At 44.9% G+C, this 19,884-nt stretch overlaps 1 protein-coding gene across 6 annotated transcripts in view; it reads left to right on the forward strand.

Annotated features, from left to right (window-relative positions):
• The window catches only part of LOC147112280 (myelin transcription factor 1-like protein), a 568,764-nt gene that overhangs the window by 509,316 nt on the left and 39,564 nt on the right, over positions 1–19,884 (forward strand). For all 6 annotated transcript variants that reach the window (XM_085996413.1, XM_085996412.1, XM_085996415.1 and 3 more), the window contains 3 exons: positions 8,358–8,441; positions 10,884–11,105; positions 15,782–15,873. In XM_085996413.1, the coding sequence (XP_085852539.1) occupies positions 8,358–8,441; positions 10,884–11,105; positions 15,782–15,873 (398 nt within the window). The remainder of the gene's footprint in view (positions 1–8,357; positions 8,442–10,883; positions 11,106–15,781; positions 15,874–19,884) is intronic.

Below are 19,884 nucleotides of genomic sequence, written 5' to 3' on the forward strand. Positions count from 1 at the left end.
TGATGCCCCGCAATGTTTGCACCTCAGACTCCAGCTCAGAAACTCTGAGCTGAAGTTCCTCAAGATGCAGGCGCTTACTGCAAACATGCTTGTCCGGGATCACAATACTCTCCACAAACTCCCACATGCTGCTGTTGCGGTCAAAATGGATTTCCTGACCTTGGAATAATAGTAGATTTTGTTATCAATTGTGACGGATCTCTACGGGCTGTTTTTCTACAACTTCAAATATCTATAAAACAATATTTTTCTAAATGAATTTGTGTTGCACAATAATTTAATAATAAAACAAAATTATATCATCTGTTCGAAGCAAGTTGTGCATTTATGATTTAAAGCAAAATTTGAAAGCTGAAGTAGCAGTGTGACATACTAGAGCTCCAGTGGTCTGCCCAGTGTAATAATAGGATTTCTCCATGTGGTCCCTTTGAGATTTTATCGCTTGGAAGGGGTGATTTCTGATTTCAACCATGCTGCCACAGAGAGACCAAGCAAAGGTTAGATGTGTCTCCATATGGGGGAAAGAAGCAAAAGAGGAAATCTCAGATAGTCAGCCCAACCTGTCTTTGTGTACCTCTTTTCAGATAGCACTGCAGAGGCCTAGCAGTAACTTTCAAACCATACTCTCACCTTGGCAGGAATCATGGCAGAGAAGGTTCACTCGGTTGATTCCTGAGTTGAAGGGGTTGTCTTATGAGGAATGGTTGAGCAGGTCGGGCCTATACTCATTGGAGTTTAGAAGAATGAGAGGTGATCTTATTGAAACATATAAGAATCTGAGGAGGATTGACAGGGTGGATGCTGAGAGGATGTTTCCCCTTGTCAGAGAATCTAGAACGAGGGGGCATAGTTTCAGGATAAGGGGCCGTCCATTTAAGACGGAGATGAGGAGAAATTTCTTCTCTCAGAGGGTCGTGAATCTTTGGAATTCTCTACCCCAGACAGCTGTGGAGGCGGAGTCATTGAATATATTCAAGGCAGAGATAGACAGATTTTTGAGCAACAGGGGAGTCAAGGGTTATGGGGAGAGAGCGGGAAAGTGGAGTTGAGGCCAAGATCAGATCAGCCATGATCTCATTAAATGGCGGAGCAGGCTCGAGGAGTTGAATGGCCTACTCCTCCTATTTCTTATCTTCTTATGTGGCCACTTAGAGATGGGAAAAGGAGAAATAACAACAACAACTAAAACTGAAACAATCCATTCCTTGGCATTTTTGAGATTTTATGAAAATATTGAACTCCTAAGAAGTTGTGTTTGAAAGATATGCCATTATAGAATAATAGGACACACAACAATCTTCAATACGAAACCAAATATATTTGTGCTTTTTGTTTCTTAGCAACGTATTATACTAATGAGTATTCCTTAAGTACATTTTTTTTTTAATGGACTCTTGCAGCTTTACATTAATATAGGCAAATAAAATGGCATTTGTGCAGCAATTTCTTTTCAATATAAGCCAGCTGCTCAGGTTGAATACATTCGCATTGCAATGGAAGAACGTTCTGCGGGTAAGTGCTCTAAATGTAAAGCCTCTGCTCCGTATGTGTTCCATGTGATGCTTTTTATTCATCTAATGTATTTAGAAAATTCTAATTGAAGGCGCGTGCATAGAGTGCACAGAGCCATCAACACCTGCAGGAAGTCAGGAGGACATGTCGTGGTGACACGAGCCAATGGGGTCACCTAGCGTGCACTCACTGCCGAGCATTCAAGTTGGGTTTTTCAAGGCCTGTTTTTAAAATTTGGTTTTTGATGAGATCTTGTCAAAAGAAATGAAAGACATTGGCCTAGAAATTCAGTGGGCTTTGCGCCCAGTTACCGCCCAAATAGGGTTTCTGCGCCAGTGTAAGAGGGTGCACTGATATTCAGCGCTGCGTTAATGGCGGCGGTAGCCGGTAGCGCTGCGCCGACACCGATGACGTCATCGGTGTGCACAGTGCCCCAGTTCCGCCCCACTTCCGGCCCAAACCCCATATTTAGTTGCGGCCGCCTCTTCTGCAGCGGCCGCAAACAGCGCTGGAAAAACGGGGCCGTACTGCTGCGCGACTGGGGCGCTTTAAAGGGGAAGGTGCGGCCGGCCGCTTTTTCGGCGTCCGCCTGCCCGCACCTCCTTCCCCGGCCTCCTCCACTGCCCCCCCCCGCAGCATTGCCGGCTGCTTTCCGCGAGCCCGGCACTTCTCCGTTGTGCCGGGCTCTTTTGCCGGCACTCGCGATCGGGGCTCCGGCTGTTGCAGGCACCTCCCCCTTAAGAGAAGGAGGAGGCCTGCAGTACCGCAGCCTGCCGCTCCGCAGCGGCTGGCGCAGCGGCGCGAAGAGCGCTGATATTCAGTTTCAGCGCCCCAAGCGGGGGCGCCGAAACCCTTGAATAGCGGCCGCCTTCGAGTTGGGGCGCTGAAACTGAATTTCCGGCGGGCGCAAGTGGCTCCGCGCGCAGCGCTAACTTTTGCGCGTTAGCCTGCTGGCGGGCCTTAACTGAATTTCTGGGCCCATGTCCCTGAAATTCCTTGCGGAGGTGATCCCGGAAGTTACACGGGAAAGCACCCGCTGGTGCCCTCAAGCACTGACTCTGCCAGGGTTCTGTGGGGTCAATGGGAAAGCACCTCATTTCCATGGGCAAGTCGGTGCAAGTGCTACTGCGGGCATATCTGCAGCACCCCCCACCCCACCACACACACGTACACCACTAGGGAGGAGGTGGGTTGATGCCCAGGCCCAAGACAGGGTCATTGCCCCCTTGGACCCCTGTGTTAGCTCCCCTCCCCCCCACTTCAGAAGTGCGCTGGGTCTGGACTGAGCCAGTCCAACAGGGACTCCCGGCATAGGGAGTCCTTGCCCCGGCTTTCCCCCACCCACCCCAACAACAGTTGTCATGGTGCCCTTACAAGGCATTTCATAAAGTTCTAGGAACAGCAACTGGGTCTCTCTATAGGGCAGTAACAGTAGGGGATTTCAACTACCCCAATATTAACTGGGATAAAAATTAGTGTGAAGGGTATAGAGGGTGCGGAATTCCTAAAATGCATCCAGGAGAACTTTTTTAGCCAGTATGTAGCAAGCCCAACAAGGGAGGGGGCGGTTCTGGACTTAGTTTTAGGGAATGAAGCTGGGCAGATAGAAGTGGGGGAGCATTTTGGTGCTAGTGACTATAATTCTGTTAGATTTAAGGTAGTTATGGAAAAGGACAAGGATAGACCAGGAATAAAAATTCTAAATTGGGGAAAAGCAAATTTTGCTAAGCTCAGAGGGGATTTAGCCATAGTGGACTGGAAACAGCTACTTGAAGGTAAATCAGTGTCAGAGCAGTGGGAGGCATTCAAGGAGGAGATCCGGAGGGTTCAGACCAAATATGTGCCCTTAAAGAAAAAAGGTGGGACTAACAAATCTAGAGCCCCCTGGATGTCTAGAGACATATAGGGTAGGATAAAGAAAAAAAGGGAGGCGTATGACAGATACCGAGGGCTAAATACAGTACTCCAGAATCTTTAGAGGAGTACAGAAAGTGCAGGGGTGCAATTAAAAAGGATATTAGGAAAGCAAAGAGAGAGCATGAAAAATTCTTGGCAAGTAAAATCAAGGAAAACCCAAAGATGTTTTATAAATATATTGGCCCGTATTTTACGATCGCAGACCTCCCGCGGGCGGAGGCCTACGATCTGGAAAAATCTGCGCCCTTACCTGAGGGCTCCCGGGACGCACACGCTTCCGCTCCTGGGCCTCTCCAAACCTGAAGTGCGCAGGGCCCACGTATCCCGGAGGCGCAGGTAGTTCGCAGCGTCCCTGGGATCACATGGAGCCAATCACAGAAGGGAATCTCCCTTCATACATTTGACAGGAAGACCTGTCAAATATATGAATGGAGATCACCCCAAAAACATAGTAAAACTTCAAATAATTTTTTTTTAAAGCACATTTTAAAAATGGCTTGAAATTACAATAAATTAAGGATTTTAAACAAAAATGTACGGGGCTAAAAATAAACTTACCTTTTTTAAAGTATTTTTAAATGATAAATCAGTGGGAAAAAATGTTCTTTTACTTTTTTCAACACTTATCCTGGTAAAAACAGGCCTTACGTCTACTTTTATCAGGAGCAAGATTTCTAAGGGTTTTCTGCGGGCGGAGGGTCTCCAAAAAGCAGAACTATCCGCCCGCAGAGGCCCTGCTCCAGGGCAGCCGGAGGATCTGTCAAGAGCATTCTTGACAGATTGGAAATGCCGGTTTTCAGCGCATGCGCTGTACAAGCCTGAAACCGGCATTTCCGATGTCGCTACGGGTGGGTGCACAGCGCGTACCCACCCGTAGGGATCGGAATATCTGGGCCATTAAGAGTAAGAGGATAACTAAAGAAAGAGTAGGGTCTATTAGAGATCATAAGGGTAATCTATGTGTGGAGGCGGGAGACGTCGGTAGGGTTCTTAATGAATACTATGCGTCTGTTTTCACAAAGGAGGGGGGCGGAGCAGACATTGTTACCAGGGGGAAGGAGTGTGAAATATTAGATGAAATAAACATAGTGAGAGAGGAAGTATTAAGGGGTTTAGCAGCTTTAAAAGTGGATAAATCCCCAGGCCCGGATGAAATGTATCCCAGGCTGTTAAGCGAAGCAAAAGAGGAAATAGCAGAGGCTCTGATCATCATTTTTCAATCCTCTCTGGCTTCAGGTGTGGTGCCGGAGGACTGGAGGACTGCTAATGCGGTACCCTTGTTTAAAAAGGGAGAAAAGGATAGACCGAGTAATTACAGGCCAGTCAGCCTAACCTCGGTGGTGGGAAAATTATTGGAGAGAATTCTGAAGGACAGGATAAATCTTCATTTAGAAAGACACGGATTAATCAAGGATAGTCAGCATGGATTTGTTAAAGGAAGGTCGTGTCTGACAAACTTGATTGAATTTTTTGAGGAGGTAACAAGGAGGGTAGATGAGGGTAGTGCATTTGATGTAGTATATATGGACTTTAGCAAGGCTCTTGATAAGGTTCCACATGGCAGACTGGTCACAAAGTTAAAAGCCCATGGAATCCAGGGCAAAGTGTCAAGTTGGATTCAAAACTGGCTCAGAGACAGGAAGCAGAGGGTAATGGTTGATGGGTGTTTTTGTGACTGGAAGGCTGTTTCCAGTGGGGTTCCGCAGGGCTCAGTACTAGGTCCCTTGCTTTTTGTGGTATACATCAATGATCTAGACTTGAATATAGGGGGTATGATTAAGAAGTTTGCAGATGATACTAAAATTGGCTGTGTGCTTGATACTGAAGAAGGAAGCTGTAGACTGCAGGAAGATATCAATAAATTGGTCAGGTGAGCAGAACAGTGGCAAATGGAATTCAATTCAATCTGGAGAAGTGTGAGGTAATGCATTTGGGGAGGGCTAACAAGGAAAGGGAATACACATTAAATGGTAGCACACTGAGTAGTGTAGAGGAACAAAGGGACCTTGGAGTGCATGTCTACAGATCCCTGAAGGTAGCAGGCCAGTTAGATAAGGTGGTTAAGAAAGCATACGGAATGCTTGCCTTTATTAGCCGTGGCATAGAATACAAGAGCAGGGGGGGGGTTATGCTTCAACTGTACAAAACACTAATTAGGCCTTAGCTAGAGTACTGCATGCAGTTCTGGTCACCACATTACAGGAAAGATGTGAGCACACTAGCGGCTACAGAGGAGATTTACAAGGATGTTGCCGGGAGTAGAGAATCTTAGCTATGAGGAAAGACTGGATAGGCTGGGTCTGATTTCCTTGGAACTGAGGAGGCTGAGGGGAGACCTTATCGAGGTGTATAAAATTATGAGGGGCATAGATAAAGTGGATAGAAAGGACCTATTTCCCTTAGCAGAGGGGTCAACAACCAGGGGGCACAGATTTAAAGTAATTGGTGGAAGGTTTAGAGGGGATTTGAGAGGAAATTTCTTCACCCAGAGGGTTGTGGGGGTCTGGAACCCACTGCCTGAAAGGGTGGTAGAGGCAGGAACCCTAACCACATTTAAAAAGTACTTGGATGTGCACTTGGGATGCTCTAACCTGCAGGGCTACGGACCAAGAGCTGGGAAGTGGGATTAGGCTGGAGAGCTCTTTGTTGGCCGGCGCGGACACGATGGGCCGAAATGGCCTCCTTCCGTGCTGTAAATTTCTGTGATCCTATGGGCTAAAAATTGAGTAGCGCCCTGGTTGGGGCACTAACTTCGCCGGGGTGCTAAAAGTAGCACCCTGGAAAAATTAGCACCCCCGCGCCGGAAATTGAGTGGTTGCACCCCAAGAGGGAAGCAGGGCGCTACTGGAAGCGCCCCGCATCCCTCTTGGGGCGCTGTGAGTCAATATTGCGGTGTTATGTCGGCACATCGCGCCACGGTATTGCAGGCCTTCCTCCCCTTCTTAAAGGTGAGGGGCCTTGGGCAGCGCGATCTGGGGCCCAGCTGGGCCCCCGGGGATCGGGAGTGTAGGCAAAAGAGCCCGGCACTCAAGAGAAGTGCCAGGCTCTTGGAGCGCAGCCAGCACTCCGCGGGGGGGGGCGTTTCAGGAGGTCTGGGACGGGAGCGCAGGCAGGTGCTGGCAGGCGGCCAGCAACAAAAATGGCCGCCCCCCACCTCACCTTTAAATTGCGCCTCCCCGGCCGCAGGTACGCCCCCCCTGACCCCGTCGGACATAGCGTCCGGCAGTAAGTCAGGGGCGCTCCCGAAGATTGTGGCCGGGGCGTGAGCGGGGCGCTGCACACACCAATGACGTCATCGCCAGTGGCGCAGTGCCACAGGGCACTACCGGTTAGCACCACCACTAATCTCCCGCTGAATTTTGCGGGAGGCGTGAGCAGTGCCACACCCAGGCGCTAGTTGCGTTGCGTCCCGTTAGCGCCCTCTTAAGGCGCTAACGGGAGGTGCAACCAACTGAATTTTCCCCCCTATGATTCTTATTACCCCAGGCTGGGGGTGGGTTCTGCCTGTCTCTCACCGGGAGTTACTGCAGGCCATTGACTGAATTTGGGAAGCCCACTGAGAAAACTCATCAAAATTGCGTTGGCGTAAAGTCCTGTTCATCAGTCGAAGCCGATCGAGATCAGGGAGTCATTGATGCTGAACTGATGAACGTGACCTGCTCCACGGCTTGGATAGTGCGGCGTGTCAGTCTGGCAAAATGCTCGGTTGCAAAGTGGCAGGAAGCGGGTGTTTTTGCACCTATTGTTGAGCCCGTACCACATTTGTGATGCAGGGCAGGCGTTGAACAGAAATCAGTCATTTGCTGACACGAGGGAGAAAAGATCAGCGGGTGAAATTAGCTGGTCTGCTCTTCTGCACCAGTTACCAGACAAATCGCAAATGGCACTGCAGACATTTGGGAGCTTGTTGTCAGGCTGCCGCCTCAGTTGGGAAATGGTCTGACGGGGAGAAGAAAGATAAATATTTAATGGGGAACAGAAGAAAGCTGAAGCTTTTGAGTTTTTTTTTCCCCAATGAAATATATTTACCAATTGCACAGAACAATTCAATAAATTATATTCAAGCTCACAAAAGAATTGAAATATTTAAGTGATGGGCTCAAAGTGGCGGTCCACGTTTTGTCGAAAAATTATCTGGGAACGTCTGTGACTTGAGAAGGTTTCCTCTTCACAGAATCACTGCTACAATACCTGCGCTGATTTGCCTGCAATGAAATCGTGTCGAGCAGCACATTTTCCAGTTTCACTTTACTTGAGCACCACCTGCTGCTCATGTGGCCTTGCTGCTTGTCATCGTCAGTCAAAACTAATCCAGTCAACACACAGATAATCAAAGCAGAATCATTTATTTCATCATCATTTCCTTAAAGAGTACCAAAAAAAAGTCACATGCGGCAAAAAAAAAAATGCAACACAAAATCGTGACGACCGAGCTGGTGAAATGTACTTTGAAAACCTCAGCCAGCAAGCAAGAGGTTCCGGGCTGAGTCCCCAGTCTGTGGTAAGTTTGCTGATCTCAGCTGCTTGGGATGCTCCAGCTCGCCGTGGTGCTCTTGTGGGTGGGAGAAAGAACTGCAAGTGCGGATGTCAGAGGGGTGGGTGGGGGGGGGGGGAGCAGGATCAGGTGAGGCCTCCATCACTGAAGTAACACTCACTGTCAAGGCTCACGCGTGAATGATGGGCACTTGGGCGACGGGTGATGCCAGCTTGCTGAACTCAATACCCCAGCGAAAAGTCAACACCTTCAGAAAGGGAGTGAAGAAAAGAAACAAAGAATCGAGAAAATTGCCAAAAGAAAAAATTGTGCTTGTTACCACACTTGCACAAATACTATTTTTATGTCATTAAATATAACTGACATAGGCTGTGAGCTATAAAGAGCAATTGCCTTTTGAATTGAGTAGTTTATGATACATATATTTCTGTAGTCTTTCAGGCTGTCCTCGAGCAAAGAAAAGTGGAATCAAAATTGCTCAAAGCAAAGATGACAAAGAAGACCAGGAGCCCATCAAGTGAGTACAGCTTTACCCGGCGGTAATGGTTTGCCAATCAGCATGAAAACAATGGATAAAAATGTATTGGTGAAGTCCCAATTAATCTACGCATTTTGTGTTAATTTTATAGCAATTTCAGGTTCACATCAATACAAGCGCAGGGTATAACTAGAATGCAAAGTCGCCAGAATCGAATTTAGGCCTGGGGTTGAAGACCACCTGGAGCAGATAATCTCCCGCCACTTTGGCTTCACATCGATTGTGCAAAGAAAATTTGAAAAGCTCTGAGGATGTCCTTCATTTTCACTTTTAGAATCATAGAAGAGCACAGCACAGAAGGAGGCCATTCGGCCCATCGAGTCTTTCAAAGAGCAATCCAGTTAGTCCCACTCCCCCCTCGCTCTTTCCTCATATCCTCCAATTTTTTTCTCCTTCAACTATTTATCCAATTCCCTTTTGAAGACTACCATTGAATCTGTATCCACCGCCCTACCAGGCAGCGCATTCCAGATCCAAACTACTCGTTGCATAAAAAAGTTTTTCCCTCATGTCGCCTCTGGTTCTTTTGCCGATCACCTTAAACCTGTGCCCTCTGGTTATCGGCCCTTCAGCCACTGGAAACCGTTTCTCTTTATTTACTCTACCTAAATCCTTCGTGATTTTAAACACCTCTATCAAATCTCCTCTTAGCCTTCTCTGCTCTGCGGAGAACAACCCCGATAACAACTTCTATCATAGTAGCAAAATCTTGAACCATTTGGCACCAACAGTGCAAATCTACCTCTAAAGAAATGACACAAAGTAATTAAAAGATAACCTGTAGCAGAAAGGGCCATGTTGAACAGAACTCATTGAAGAGCATATCTGGTCATTATAGTAACTGCAGTAAAAACTAAACCTGATATTTGGTGTGTAATGGTGGTAAAGATCAATATTAATTGCAAAGATATTGGTACAGGATATCCCAATTAAGCTTCAGGACAAGGGCTTACAAACACAACAGAGTGGAGAAAATGAAGTAAAAACAAGAAATATCACACAGATGACCACGGTACAAATTCTGATCTCTTTCCGCTCAATCAATTGATAATAATGTTTAATCATTTGTTTAAAAAGAGCAAAGCAAAGCAATATCAGCAATATGTTAAGTACACAGATATAAAGGTCAGTTCTTTGAACAATCCCAAGGGTGCTTTCCATCTGCACCAATATAGAGGCGACTGACCCAGTCTTTGAATGTCTTGTTTTCAACTGCAAAAGGGGTTTGATTAATTTACGGTAATGATGACAAGTTCAGGGCGCTTCTGTGAATGTTGCACTGCACTAATTTCAGCTGTCAATCTACCTCACAATCCTAAGGGCTAATTTTACAAACCTGCACTCCCGCTGGGAAAACCCTGCGGAGTTCTCCAACCTCCGCACCCGGATCCCCAGCATACGCTCCTAGTGGATGCAGCTTGGTGCCAGGAGTATGAATTTGTAAAATATTCCTTCCAGTGTTTGCTTAGAAATCAATACGTAGAGACAAAATTAAAAAAGGAAAGTAAGGGGCAAAACTTCAGAAATTCTGGAATTTTATACTTTTTCATCTTCACTACAGTGGAAGAAAGTTGCGGATTTCTGCAAGTGTTTTTTTTTTAATTATGTATTTTTGTACTATTTTGTTCATATCAAGCTGAGCAATATGAGTGCTGGGAAATGGATCACTTTTTTGCCACTTTTGTCACACAGAGTCGGCATCAGCCAGATTAGATAAACTCTGGCCACATGCAAACCAAGGCACCATTTAATCTGCCCCAGCGATCCTTTTTTTGTATTCGTTATTGGGATCTGGGTGTCGCCGACAAGGCCAGCATTTATTGCCCATCCCTAATTGCCCCGGAGAAGGTGGCGGTGAGCCGCCTTCTTGAACCGCTGCAGTCCGTGCGGGGAAGGTGCTCCCACAGTGCTGTTAGGGAGGGGAGTTCCAGGAATTTGACACATCGACGATGAAGGATCAGCCGATATACTGCCTCAGTCCCCGAGAAGAGCATCCTGTACTCCGTCAGTACGAGTTCTTTCATTTCTCACACAAGCCATCCTGGGTGAGATTGCAACTTTGTGCCAATTTGTGGACAGTTTTGGCTTGTGGAGCTATACCCAGTAGGAGCTGGATTAAGACTGCCTAAATTTACTTCACATAGCTCCCTTACTGCTGGGAAACACAAGTGAATGGAAAATATAGCTGGTCAGTAATATACATAAAAACCACACACCTGGAACGTATCTTATTGATCGGAGAACTCCGCTGGGTTTTCCCAGCGGGAGTGCAGGTTTGTAAAATTAGCCCTTCGGATTGTGAGGTAGATTGACGTCTGATTGATTGTATTTGGAACATTTCTTTTTCCTCTTGGCCACAGTCTGTGAGTTTTAAATATGCACAGCCACTCAAGGGTGTTGCTTGTTACATTGTTTCTGTAGATGTCCTGTTCCTGGGTGTGATGGTCAAGGTCATGTGACTGGGAAGTATGCCTCTCATCGCAGTGCATCAGGGTGCCCCCTAGCAGCCAAGAGACAAAAGGACGGCTACCTTAATGGTTCACAGTTCTCGTGGAAGTCTGGGAAAACAGAAGGCATGTCCTGTCCAACTCCAGGATGTGATGGTTCAGGACACGTTAGCGGCAGCTTCCTTACTCATCGCAGGTGAGAAATCAGGTAACAGTTTCTTCAAATAACAGCAGAAAATGCTGGAAATACTCAGCAGGCCAGGCAGCATCCGTGGAGAGAGAAACCGAGTTAACGGGGTTGATTTTCAGTGTGCCGTGAGGCGGGCTTTTAGGCCTGCGGGGGGCAAAAATCCCGAATTCGGGGGTCCCGACACCATCCCGCCCAAAACCCGCCTCCACGTAAGTTTCAAAGGAGGCGGGTACCCGCCCCGCACTGGGTCCCACCGACCCGAGGCAGGAAGGGATTAGTGCCAATTAACTGCCTGTTAACAGGTGGTTAACAGGCAGTTTTTAGCCTAATCCCTATTTTGAAGGGTGTCGTGTGGGATTCCCGACGGCTTCAAACCACGCCAGGTTAGAGCAGGCGGGCCATCGGGTTGAAGGACTTGGAGGGGTCGAGATGTCGGTGTTCAGGTGAGTGATGGGTGCATGAGTGCAAAGGTAAGTGTGTTTGATGTGTCTAAAGTGTGTAAAGAAGTTTAAATTACCTGTACTTACCTTTACAGCCTTCCTTCCTCTAGGCTTCGGGAGTCCATCATTCAGCCAGCACAGAAAGCAGAATAGCCGCGAGCTGTCAAACATGATAGCCTTCAGCTTTCAGTGCCGGCGTGATTTCTAACTGAGTCTGCGTAGAAGGACTCAGGTTAGAAGTAAGACTGTCAGTGTTTGACAGCTTCAAACAGCTGTGAAACACTGATATTTCATCTGTCAACACGTCTTGACAGATGAAATTTCAGTCTGTGACGTCACCTGTTGCCGGGTGGCCCTTAATTGGCCTGCTGAGCCCACTGGGCAGATTCAACAAGGTCAATCAAGGGAAAATCGCATGGATTGGCTGCATCCCGATGGAGGCGGGACTAAAACCCGAAAGTTGTAGTCCCGCCTCCTTCCCGACTTCTGAATGAAAATCCAGCCCAACGTTTCAGGTCTGGGACCCTTGAAACGTTAACTCTGTTTCTCTCTCCACGGATGCTGCCTGGCCTGCTGAGTATTTCCAGCATTTTCTGTTGTTATTTCAGATTTCCAGCATCCGCAGTATTTTGCTATTGTAACAGTTTCTTGAAACTGTTGTCTCAAAGTTAAGGTTGCATTAGCTTTTACATTACTGGAATCGATCATAAAAAACTAACCATTTGATGACTCAAATACTTGTTTTCAGCCATCCTTTCTCATGCCTGGTATATTGGGTGTAGGGCGGCCAGCCCTCCAGGGTTGCCCTGGAGTCTCCAGGGATTAAAGATTCATCTCCTGGACACTGCAGCGCGCAACCTGGGAGAAAAATCAAATTTGTGTGTTCTCGTTTTTCATTTTCTTTGAATGCTTTTCACAGAATCACAGAAACCCCACAGTGCAGATAGAGGCCATTTCGGCCCATCGAGCCTGCACCGACACATATCCCACCCGATCCCCGTAACCCCTACACCAACACATATCCCACCCTATCCCCGTAACCCCACGTATTTAATCCCCCTAACACTAAGGGTCAATTTCTCATAGCCAATCAACCTAACCCGCACATCTTTGGACTGTGGGAGGAAACCGGAGCACCCGGAGGAAACCCACGCAAACACGGGGAGAATGTGCAAACTCCACACAGACAGTCGCCCGAGGCTGGATTCGAACCCGGGTCCTTGGCGCTGTGAGGCTTTTGTTGATTAATTATAAAAACATTGGAGATGGGGGAAGAAAAGGCTGTTTGACTGGGCAGGGTGGTTGGCGGCGGACGGTCATGTGACGAAACTTCCAGGAATATGTCCGACCAGAGTTGCCAATCCTAACTGTGACGGAATCACGTGGAATTTCTCTCCCAACGTTAAGTGTTTTCCCTGCCAATTACCATAAACAATTTGGAAGCACTGAGCGCACTAAGCTGCACTTGAACAATTTAGAACGTTTGATTTTATGAAACAAAAATTTTGTCATATACAATATTTTTCTGAATATTTATCACGCCAATGAATTGTCTGTGAGTCAATACCAAGTATAGTCTTCAGGTGAAGCAGGGTTGGAGGGTATGGGTTTAATTGGACTGGGGTGGACAGCACTAATTCAGTCCCCATTTGAAACTTATACAATATTTCCTTATTTTTATGTAATACTTTGATTTTATTGGGGTTTTTTTTCCATTAAATAGCAAAACTGATGGTTGTTTGAAAAGGGCTGAAGTAGAATTGGTTGGAGCAGCGGAGACTCTCTACAGTACAGGCTGAGGAGCTGGGAGATACAAAGCTGGAGTGCTGAAACACCACCACTGGCGGGAGGGATGTGACTCCAATGTGACAAATGCATTTCGGCCGTTTCTAGAAAACTGTGGACATAGGAATTTATAACAGAAAAAGTTGACAGCAGCAAGTAAGATTTTGTAGATAGGAATTTCCCACAGATGTGAGATTCTTTTATATATTAGAGATAGATTGAGGTGGTATTTCAAAACTATTTATTATATTGAGATGTCCAACCCTGGAGAAACCTCTCACCGAATCGACATTCTCATGCCATAAAATTTGGTTAGGTGTGCCGCCGAAATTGGCCTTGAGGCACCACAGAATCCTAAGGACCCTGAATATAATTGGAAACATAGTGACCCGTATTTTCCGACCCCCCAAGGGTGAGTACGAGCTGTGTACGCACCCGTAGGGGCCTCGCACGTTCTGGGTTTAGGCATGCGAAGCGCATGCACTGAAAACCGGCATTTCCGATCTGTCAGTAATCCTCTTGACAGATCCTCCGCCTGCCCTGGAGAAGGGCCTCTGCGGGTGGAGAGTTCCGCTTTCTGCAGAACCTCCGCCCGCGGAAAACGCTTCGAAATCTTACACCTGGTGAAAGCAGCAAAAGAGTTTTAAAAAGTAAAAAAATAAAAAAAAATTCACTCATTTATAATTTTAAAATACTTTAAAAAAGGTAAGTTTATTTTTAGCCCCGTAAAAAATTTTAATTATTTTTTCAAAAAATTAAACTTTTGTTTAAAATATTTAATTTAATGTAATTTTAACTAATTTTAAATACGTGATTTAAAAAAAATTATTTAATGTTTTAGTGTGTTTTTTGAGTGATCTGTGCGTAGAGACCTGTCAAAAGTGTGAAGGGGGATTCCCTTCTTTGATTGGTTCCCCATGGCCCACGTGATCCCAGGGACGCTTGTGAACCGCCTGTGCCCCTGGGATACCTGGGCCTCTGCGTGCGCGCACCAGGAGAGGCCCAGGATCGGAAGTGTCGGCACCTATGGAGCCAGCAGGTAAGTTCATAGATTTTTTCCAGATTGGAGGCATCCGCACGCAGGAATCCTCCGATCGGAAAATCCGGCCCAATGGCTCTTATTTTGCTAGAGCAAGGCATCTCACGGTGTGCCCGGTTAGCTCGACTTGTTCCTGCATCCTTCAGCTCAAAATGTTTTTTGCCCACAAAGTTGCTGGAAGTGCGAGCTGATAATGGGGTAACTGCGGGGTAACTGGGACCTTGTCAACAACGGGACAAACAATGTATCTCCTTAACCAATGAGATTGAGAAATAAACAGTGAAAGGACTGAGAATGAGGGTGAATTCAAGTGGGTGAATTCAATGTCAAATCAGGTACAGAAAGAGAAATAAAGAAAGGGAAAGAAAGATTGGATTGAGAGAGAGAGAAAGGAAAAGTAAGAAAAAAATCAATATTTTAAAATTTGACATTTAAAAAAAATCTCCAACAACAATTCACTACCTGAAGGAATTAGACTTCACAGTTTTAATTGTTCACTTTCTGGGCAAGAGTGGTTGATTGGCAAAACTGGCAGTATCTCTTCCTCCCCACAAGTTGCTGGATGATGCACACTAATGTCGTTCACACACCATTATTTTTTCAGCAAATCCCGGACCAATCTGCAGGAGTATTTATTTAAGATATGCTTTGAGCAATTTGGAAGTATTATTTTGAAGGAGGTATTTCAGTATGTTTAGGGATGTGACAATATAGCTTTAGTATTGGTAAGATAATCATTAACCATAATGATAACCATAAACCATTTGCCAGCTGATGAGTTTCTGCTTGTGCTAGTTGTACATCAGGCCGCTTGTCTTGATGTGTCGTAGAAGCAGCATTCAAACAAGTAAATAAGTATATGTACAAGTTATAACAACCTCCAGAATGTAATTTATTCAAATCTAAATCTGCATGATGAAGGGATTAAGAAGTGTTGAGTTATATGAAACATTCAGTAAATGTACAATTGTCATTATTTCTACCTATGTAAACATCACTCAAATATTAATACGACTGAAGTTTTAAAAGACAGAGTAAACTTTTAAAACTAATTGTATTATGTTAATGTTTATATATATTAAATCAGTCAGTAAAACATTTTCACCTTTTGGAACTCCAGTCCTATAAATATCTGATCAGCATCAAACAAAAATAATTAACGGTAATTTCAGATTTTAGAAGACAGAGATTCCCATTCAGATGTCAATCTGTCATAATCTGTGTACAGTTATCAAAACAAAGAATTTCCGAATGTGCCTGTGATAAAAATTTATATATCAGTGATGTGATAAATCATGACTATCCCAACTTAATTAGTAGAAGCAGAATGAAAATAATAACTTCAGTAAGTGTTTCAGTCCCATTGTTAAGATTTTGTTAATTTGATGTTTCACTTTCCTGCATTTCCATGGACCCAGCCTGTCAGGATGTCCGAGAGCTACATCTGCAATGAAGAAAGCAAGGTTGTCGGGAGAGGAAATGTTGACGATAAAGCAACGCGCCAGTAATGGTAAACAGACTTCACTTAGCTTGCACAGCAACTCAATGTATGATTTAAAGCAGATTTTCTTAAGTGAAATTGCCACGTGTATGTAAAGATTTGTCCAATAAAGCTCAAACAACCTGTAGGGACACAAAAGATAGGCTTGTGCTCCCTTGGCAGCTGGCCACATAAAATATATTGGAATTAAAAGGTTTCTCATCCAAAATAACTCAATTAATCAATAAAATTGTGACTCGTGGCCTAAAAGGAAGAAAAAAAAGGCATGAAATACATGTTGATTTTATAGAATTAGACACCTCAGTTTTTGAAAACTTAGTTCAATTAAAATAACAATTGGAAAAATTACTTTATACTACACAAGAGTGAAGATATAATGTACAGTACTAGGGAAAGCCTTTATAGATACAGCGGCCCTGAAAAGGATAGTAGAAGAAATTAAATCTTCTGATCAATTGGACAATATAACAGAAAATAATTGTGTGAGAAGTTTTAAACCACTACAGTATTAGGTTATGGGAAGATGATACAATAGATATTGTAAAAAGGGAAAGCATGGGATTCAGAGTTAGTCAAAACAAAACTGCTTATAAAAATCTTTTGTTGAAATGCTTCAAATATTAAATTCTATAACATAGGCTAAAAGGATTTACTGTGTGCCTTGTATGTTCCCACAAATTTTATTTAAAAAAATAAAGATTGTAGGAGGATCTTATAGGTTTTTTGAACATATTTGGTAAATGAATGGGATGATTGTGTATAACATCAGTAAGATAGTAAGAGTAAGTAAAAACAGAAAATGTTCAGTCTGTAAGGGTGACCCCGAGCTTCCGGTCGCCTGTCACTTTAATTCTCTGCTCCACTCCCACTCTGACCTCTCGGTCCTCGTACACTGTTCCAACGAAGCTCAAAGCAAGCTACAGGAACAGCACCTCATCTTTCGATTAGGCACTTTACAGCCTTCCGGACTCAACATCAAGTTCAACAATTTCAGATCATAACCTCGGCCCCTATCTTTTCACATGGCAGCTGTTCATGATTCTGCCATCCCCATTTACACCTCTTCTAGACCCATTTTTTGTTTCTTTACTTGTCCCATTACCATCTCCTTTTGCTTTGTACTATCATACCTTTTGTCATTTAATCTCTCCTGCCTATCACAGACCTTCCCTTTTGTTCTTTCCACCCCTCCCCCCTTTCCCTGCCCCTACACTTGCTTAAAATCTGTTACATCTCCAACTTTTTCCAGTTCTGCCGAAAGGATTCTGTTCGCCTTACTGGCAGAAGCCTAGCCAGCCAAGGCTGATCTGCAATCACATTCATTTCCTGCCTCTCGTGTGACTTTACAGGCACTTGGCTAGCCAAGTGATGGCCAAGGATGTTACAGAGCTATGGAGAGTGGGAAACTAGTAAATTAAACAGAGCAGATAATCTGGACAGCCTGTTTCATTGATATTGAAAGGCTGATTCGTAGATCCTCCGCACTAGAACTGAAGTAGTTGGTCTTAATGTGTGTGACCAACCTCTGAGTTTAAAATCGTTGGCTTGTGTACTTTGTATTGAAAATTAATTTCTTGAGTAGTTCTGGCTTTCTTTGCACCTGTAATGATTTGATTAACCATCCAAACCTTGAGATTTAAAGCATACTTAAGTTTTTCAATAGTTTACTGCGCATCTGCATAAAGTGCCCCTGAGCCCAGCACCGCCCATCAGAGTCCATGGAACTGTATTCGAGTCAATGACATCAAGCGAGGGCGAGAGGGATAATTGGTGGAAAACACAGGGGAGAAAAAGAAAGATAGTGCAGGGATTTTATCAGTTTCAGTACAGCTCCGGTTCAGCTGAAATCACTTCAGGTGAAACAAAACCAAATGTATAAACCAGTGGTACTCATATTTCTGCCAGTAGGCCGCTGGCAGTCTATCTCCCCCTCATCTATGGTCCTCAGCAGGCTGCTGCTCTGTGTAGGCTTCCAATTACCCCTCAGCAGTCCAGAGAGGGAGAGGTGTCGGCCCTGGCAAAATGTTAGTGAGTCACCCTGATGGAAACCAAGACCGTTTCAGTCACCTGCAGCTCTGCATGCATGATCCATTGATCTCACTGAGCTTTGACAATGTTAGCAACCAAGGAAGATTGCAGCACAGTTTAAGCTATGTATCTTTATCCCGTGTTTAAGTACACACATCGTGTTTTTTAATGATCTCAATGGCCTGTAATTTCCGATAGCAGGCTTCCTGCGTGCGGAGGCCTCCTATCGGAAAAAATCTACGCCCTTACCTGAGGGTTCACGAGGTTCGGACGCTTCCGATCCTGGGCCTGTCCACGGTCGGAATGCGCAGGGCCCACGTATCCCAGGGGCGCAGGCGGTTCGCAAACGTCCCTGGGATCACGTGGGCCAGGCCAGCCAATAGGAGAAGGGAATCTCCCTTCATACTTTTGACAGATAGACCTGTCAAATATATGAATGGAGATCATCCCAAAAACTCACTAAAACATTAAATAATTTTTTAAAAAACCATCATGTTTTTAAAATGAGTTAAAATTACATTAAATTAAATATTTTAAACAAAAATTTAATTTTTTGAAAAATTAATTAAAGTTTTTTACGGGGCTAAAATTCTAAATGAGTGAAAAAAAATTTTTTTTTTTTTTACTTTTTTAAACTCTTATGCTGGTAAAAGCAGGCTTTACGCCAGGCGTAGGATTTCTAAGTGATTTCAGCGGGCGGAGGTTCTGCAGAAAGCGGAACTCTCTCCCCCGCAGAGGCCCTTCTCCAGGGCAGGCGTCCGATCTGTCAAGAGCATTCTTGACAGGTCGAAAATGCCGGTTTTCAGCGCATGCGCTCCGCATTCCTGAAACCGGCATTTCCGATGTCCCTGCGGGTGTGTACACAGCCCGTACAACACTGGTAGGCATCTGGGTATACGGCCCATAATATTATGTTTAAGCACCTGAACCATTTATTCCACTGTAGTCAGCTGAGATATTTTAATCATCTCCTATTTTGTCATTATATTGTATTTGAACATGACTTTGTGAAGTTGTGACTTACAACAAACCACAATGTTACACAGTTCCACTTTTAAACTGAGCTTCAGCAAATTATTTATTTATGACATCCAAGTTACAGGAGTGCAGCAACTATGTGGCGGCTTTTCTCACTTGTTAGGAGACAAAATCATATTTGTAAATGTTTTATATTTCGCTCTTTTATAAAAAAAATCATCTCTGCACGCGCATAAAGTGGGGATTTTGTAGCACAAACTAATTGTGTGGACAGTGTCAATTATTTTAAAGGCTTTTCATGATTTGCGTTGTCAGTAAAAATGTGCAATTTATATATATTTTTTTGCTGCATTTCATATATTCTCCCTGACATTTTGCCGTAATTCTCCTGCATGTTTTCTCCTGGTGGCTAGGATGTGCTGAAGACCTGCTCCCCCATCTCTGTTAGTGCCGTCCAACAGCCAGCCACCGGGAAGTTCACGAGAGAATCTGGGTGATTGTTCTGCTTTCCCCTCCCTCTCTGTATGGAAATACCTGTACCTGTGCACCGTATCGCCCCGGCATCTGGCTTAGATCAGGAACTCGATGTGCGGAGAAATTGTGGGCAGGAACCTGCATCTTACCACTTGATTAGGCCCCAGCATGAGGAGAGATTGAGTCGACTGGGCCTATATTCTCTAGAGTTTAGAAGAATGAGAGGTGAGCTCATTGAAAGATACAAAATTCTTACAGGGCTTGACAGGGTAGATGCAGGGAGGATGTTTCCCCCTGGCTGGGGAGTCTAGAACCAGGGGTCTCTGTCTCAGAATAAGGGGTCGGCCATTTAGGACTGAGATGAGGAGAAATTGCTTCACTCAGAGGGTGGTGAATCTTTGGAATTCTCTACCCCAGAGGGCTGTGGAGGCTCAGTCGTTGAGTATATTCAAAACAGAGATCGATAGATTTTTGAATATTAAGGGAATCAAGGGATATGGGGATAGTGCAGGAAAGTGGAGATGAGGTAGAAGATCAGCC

The sequence above is a fragment of the Somniosus microcephalus genome, chromosome 9 (genome assembly GCF_052327205.1).
Source record: "Somniosus microcephalus isolate GS21.2 chromosome 9, FLI_Smic_1.0, whole genome shotgun sequence".
NCBI lineage: Eukaryota > Metazoa > Chordata > Chondrichthyes > Squaliformes > Somniosidae > Somniosus > Somniosus microcephalus.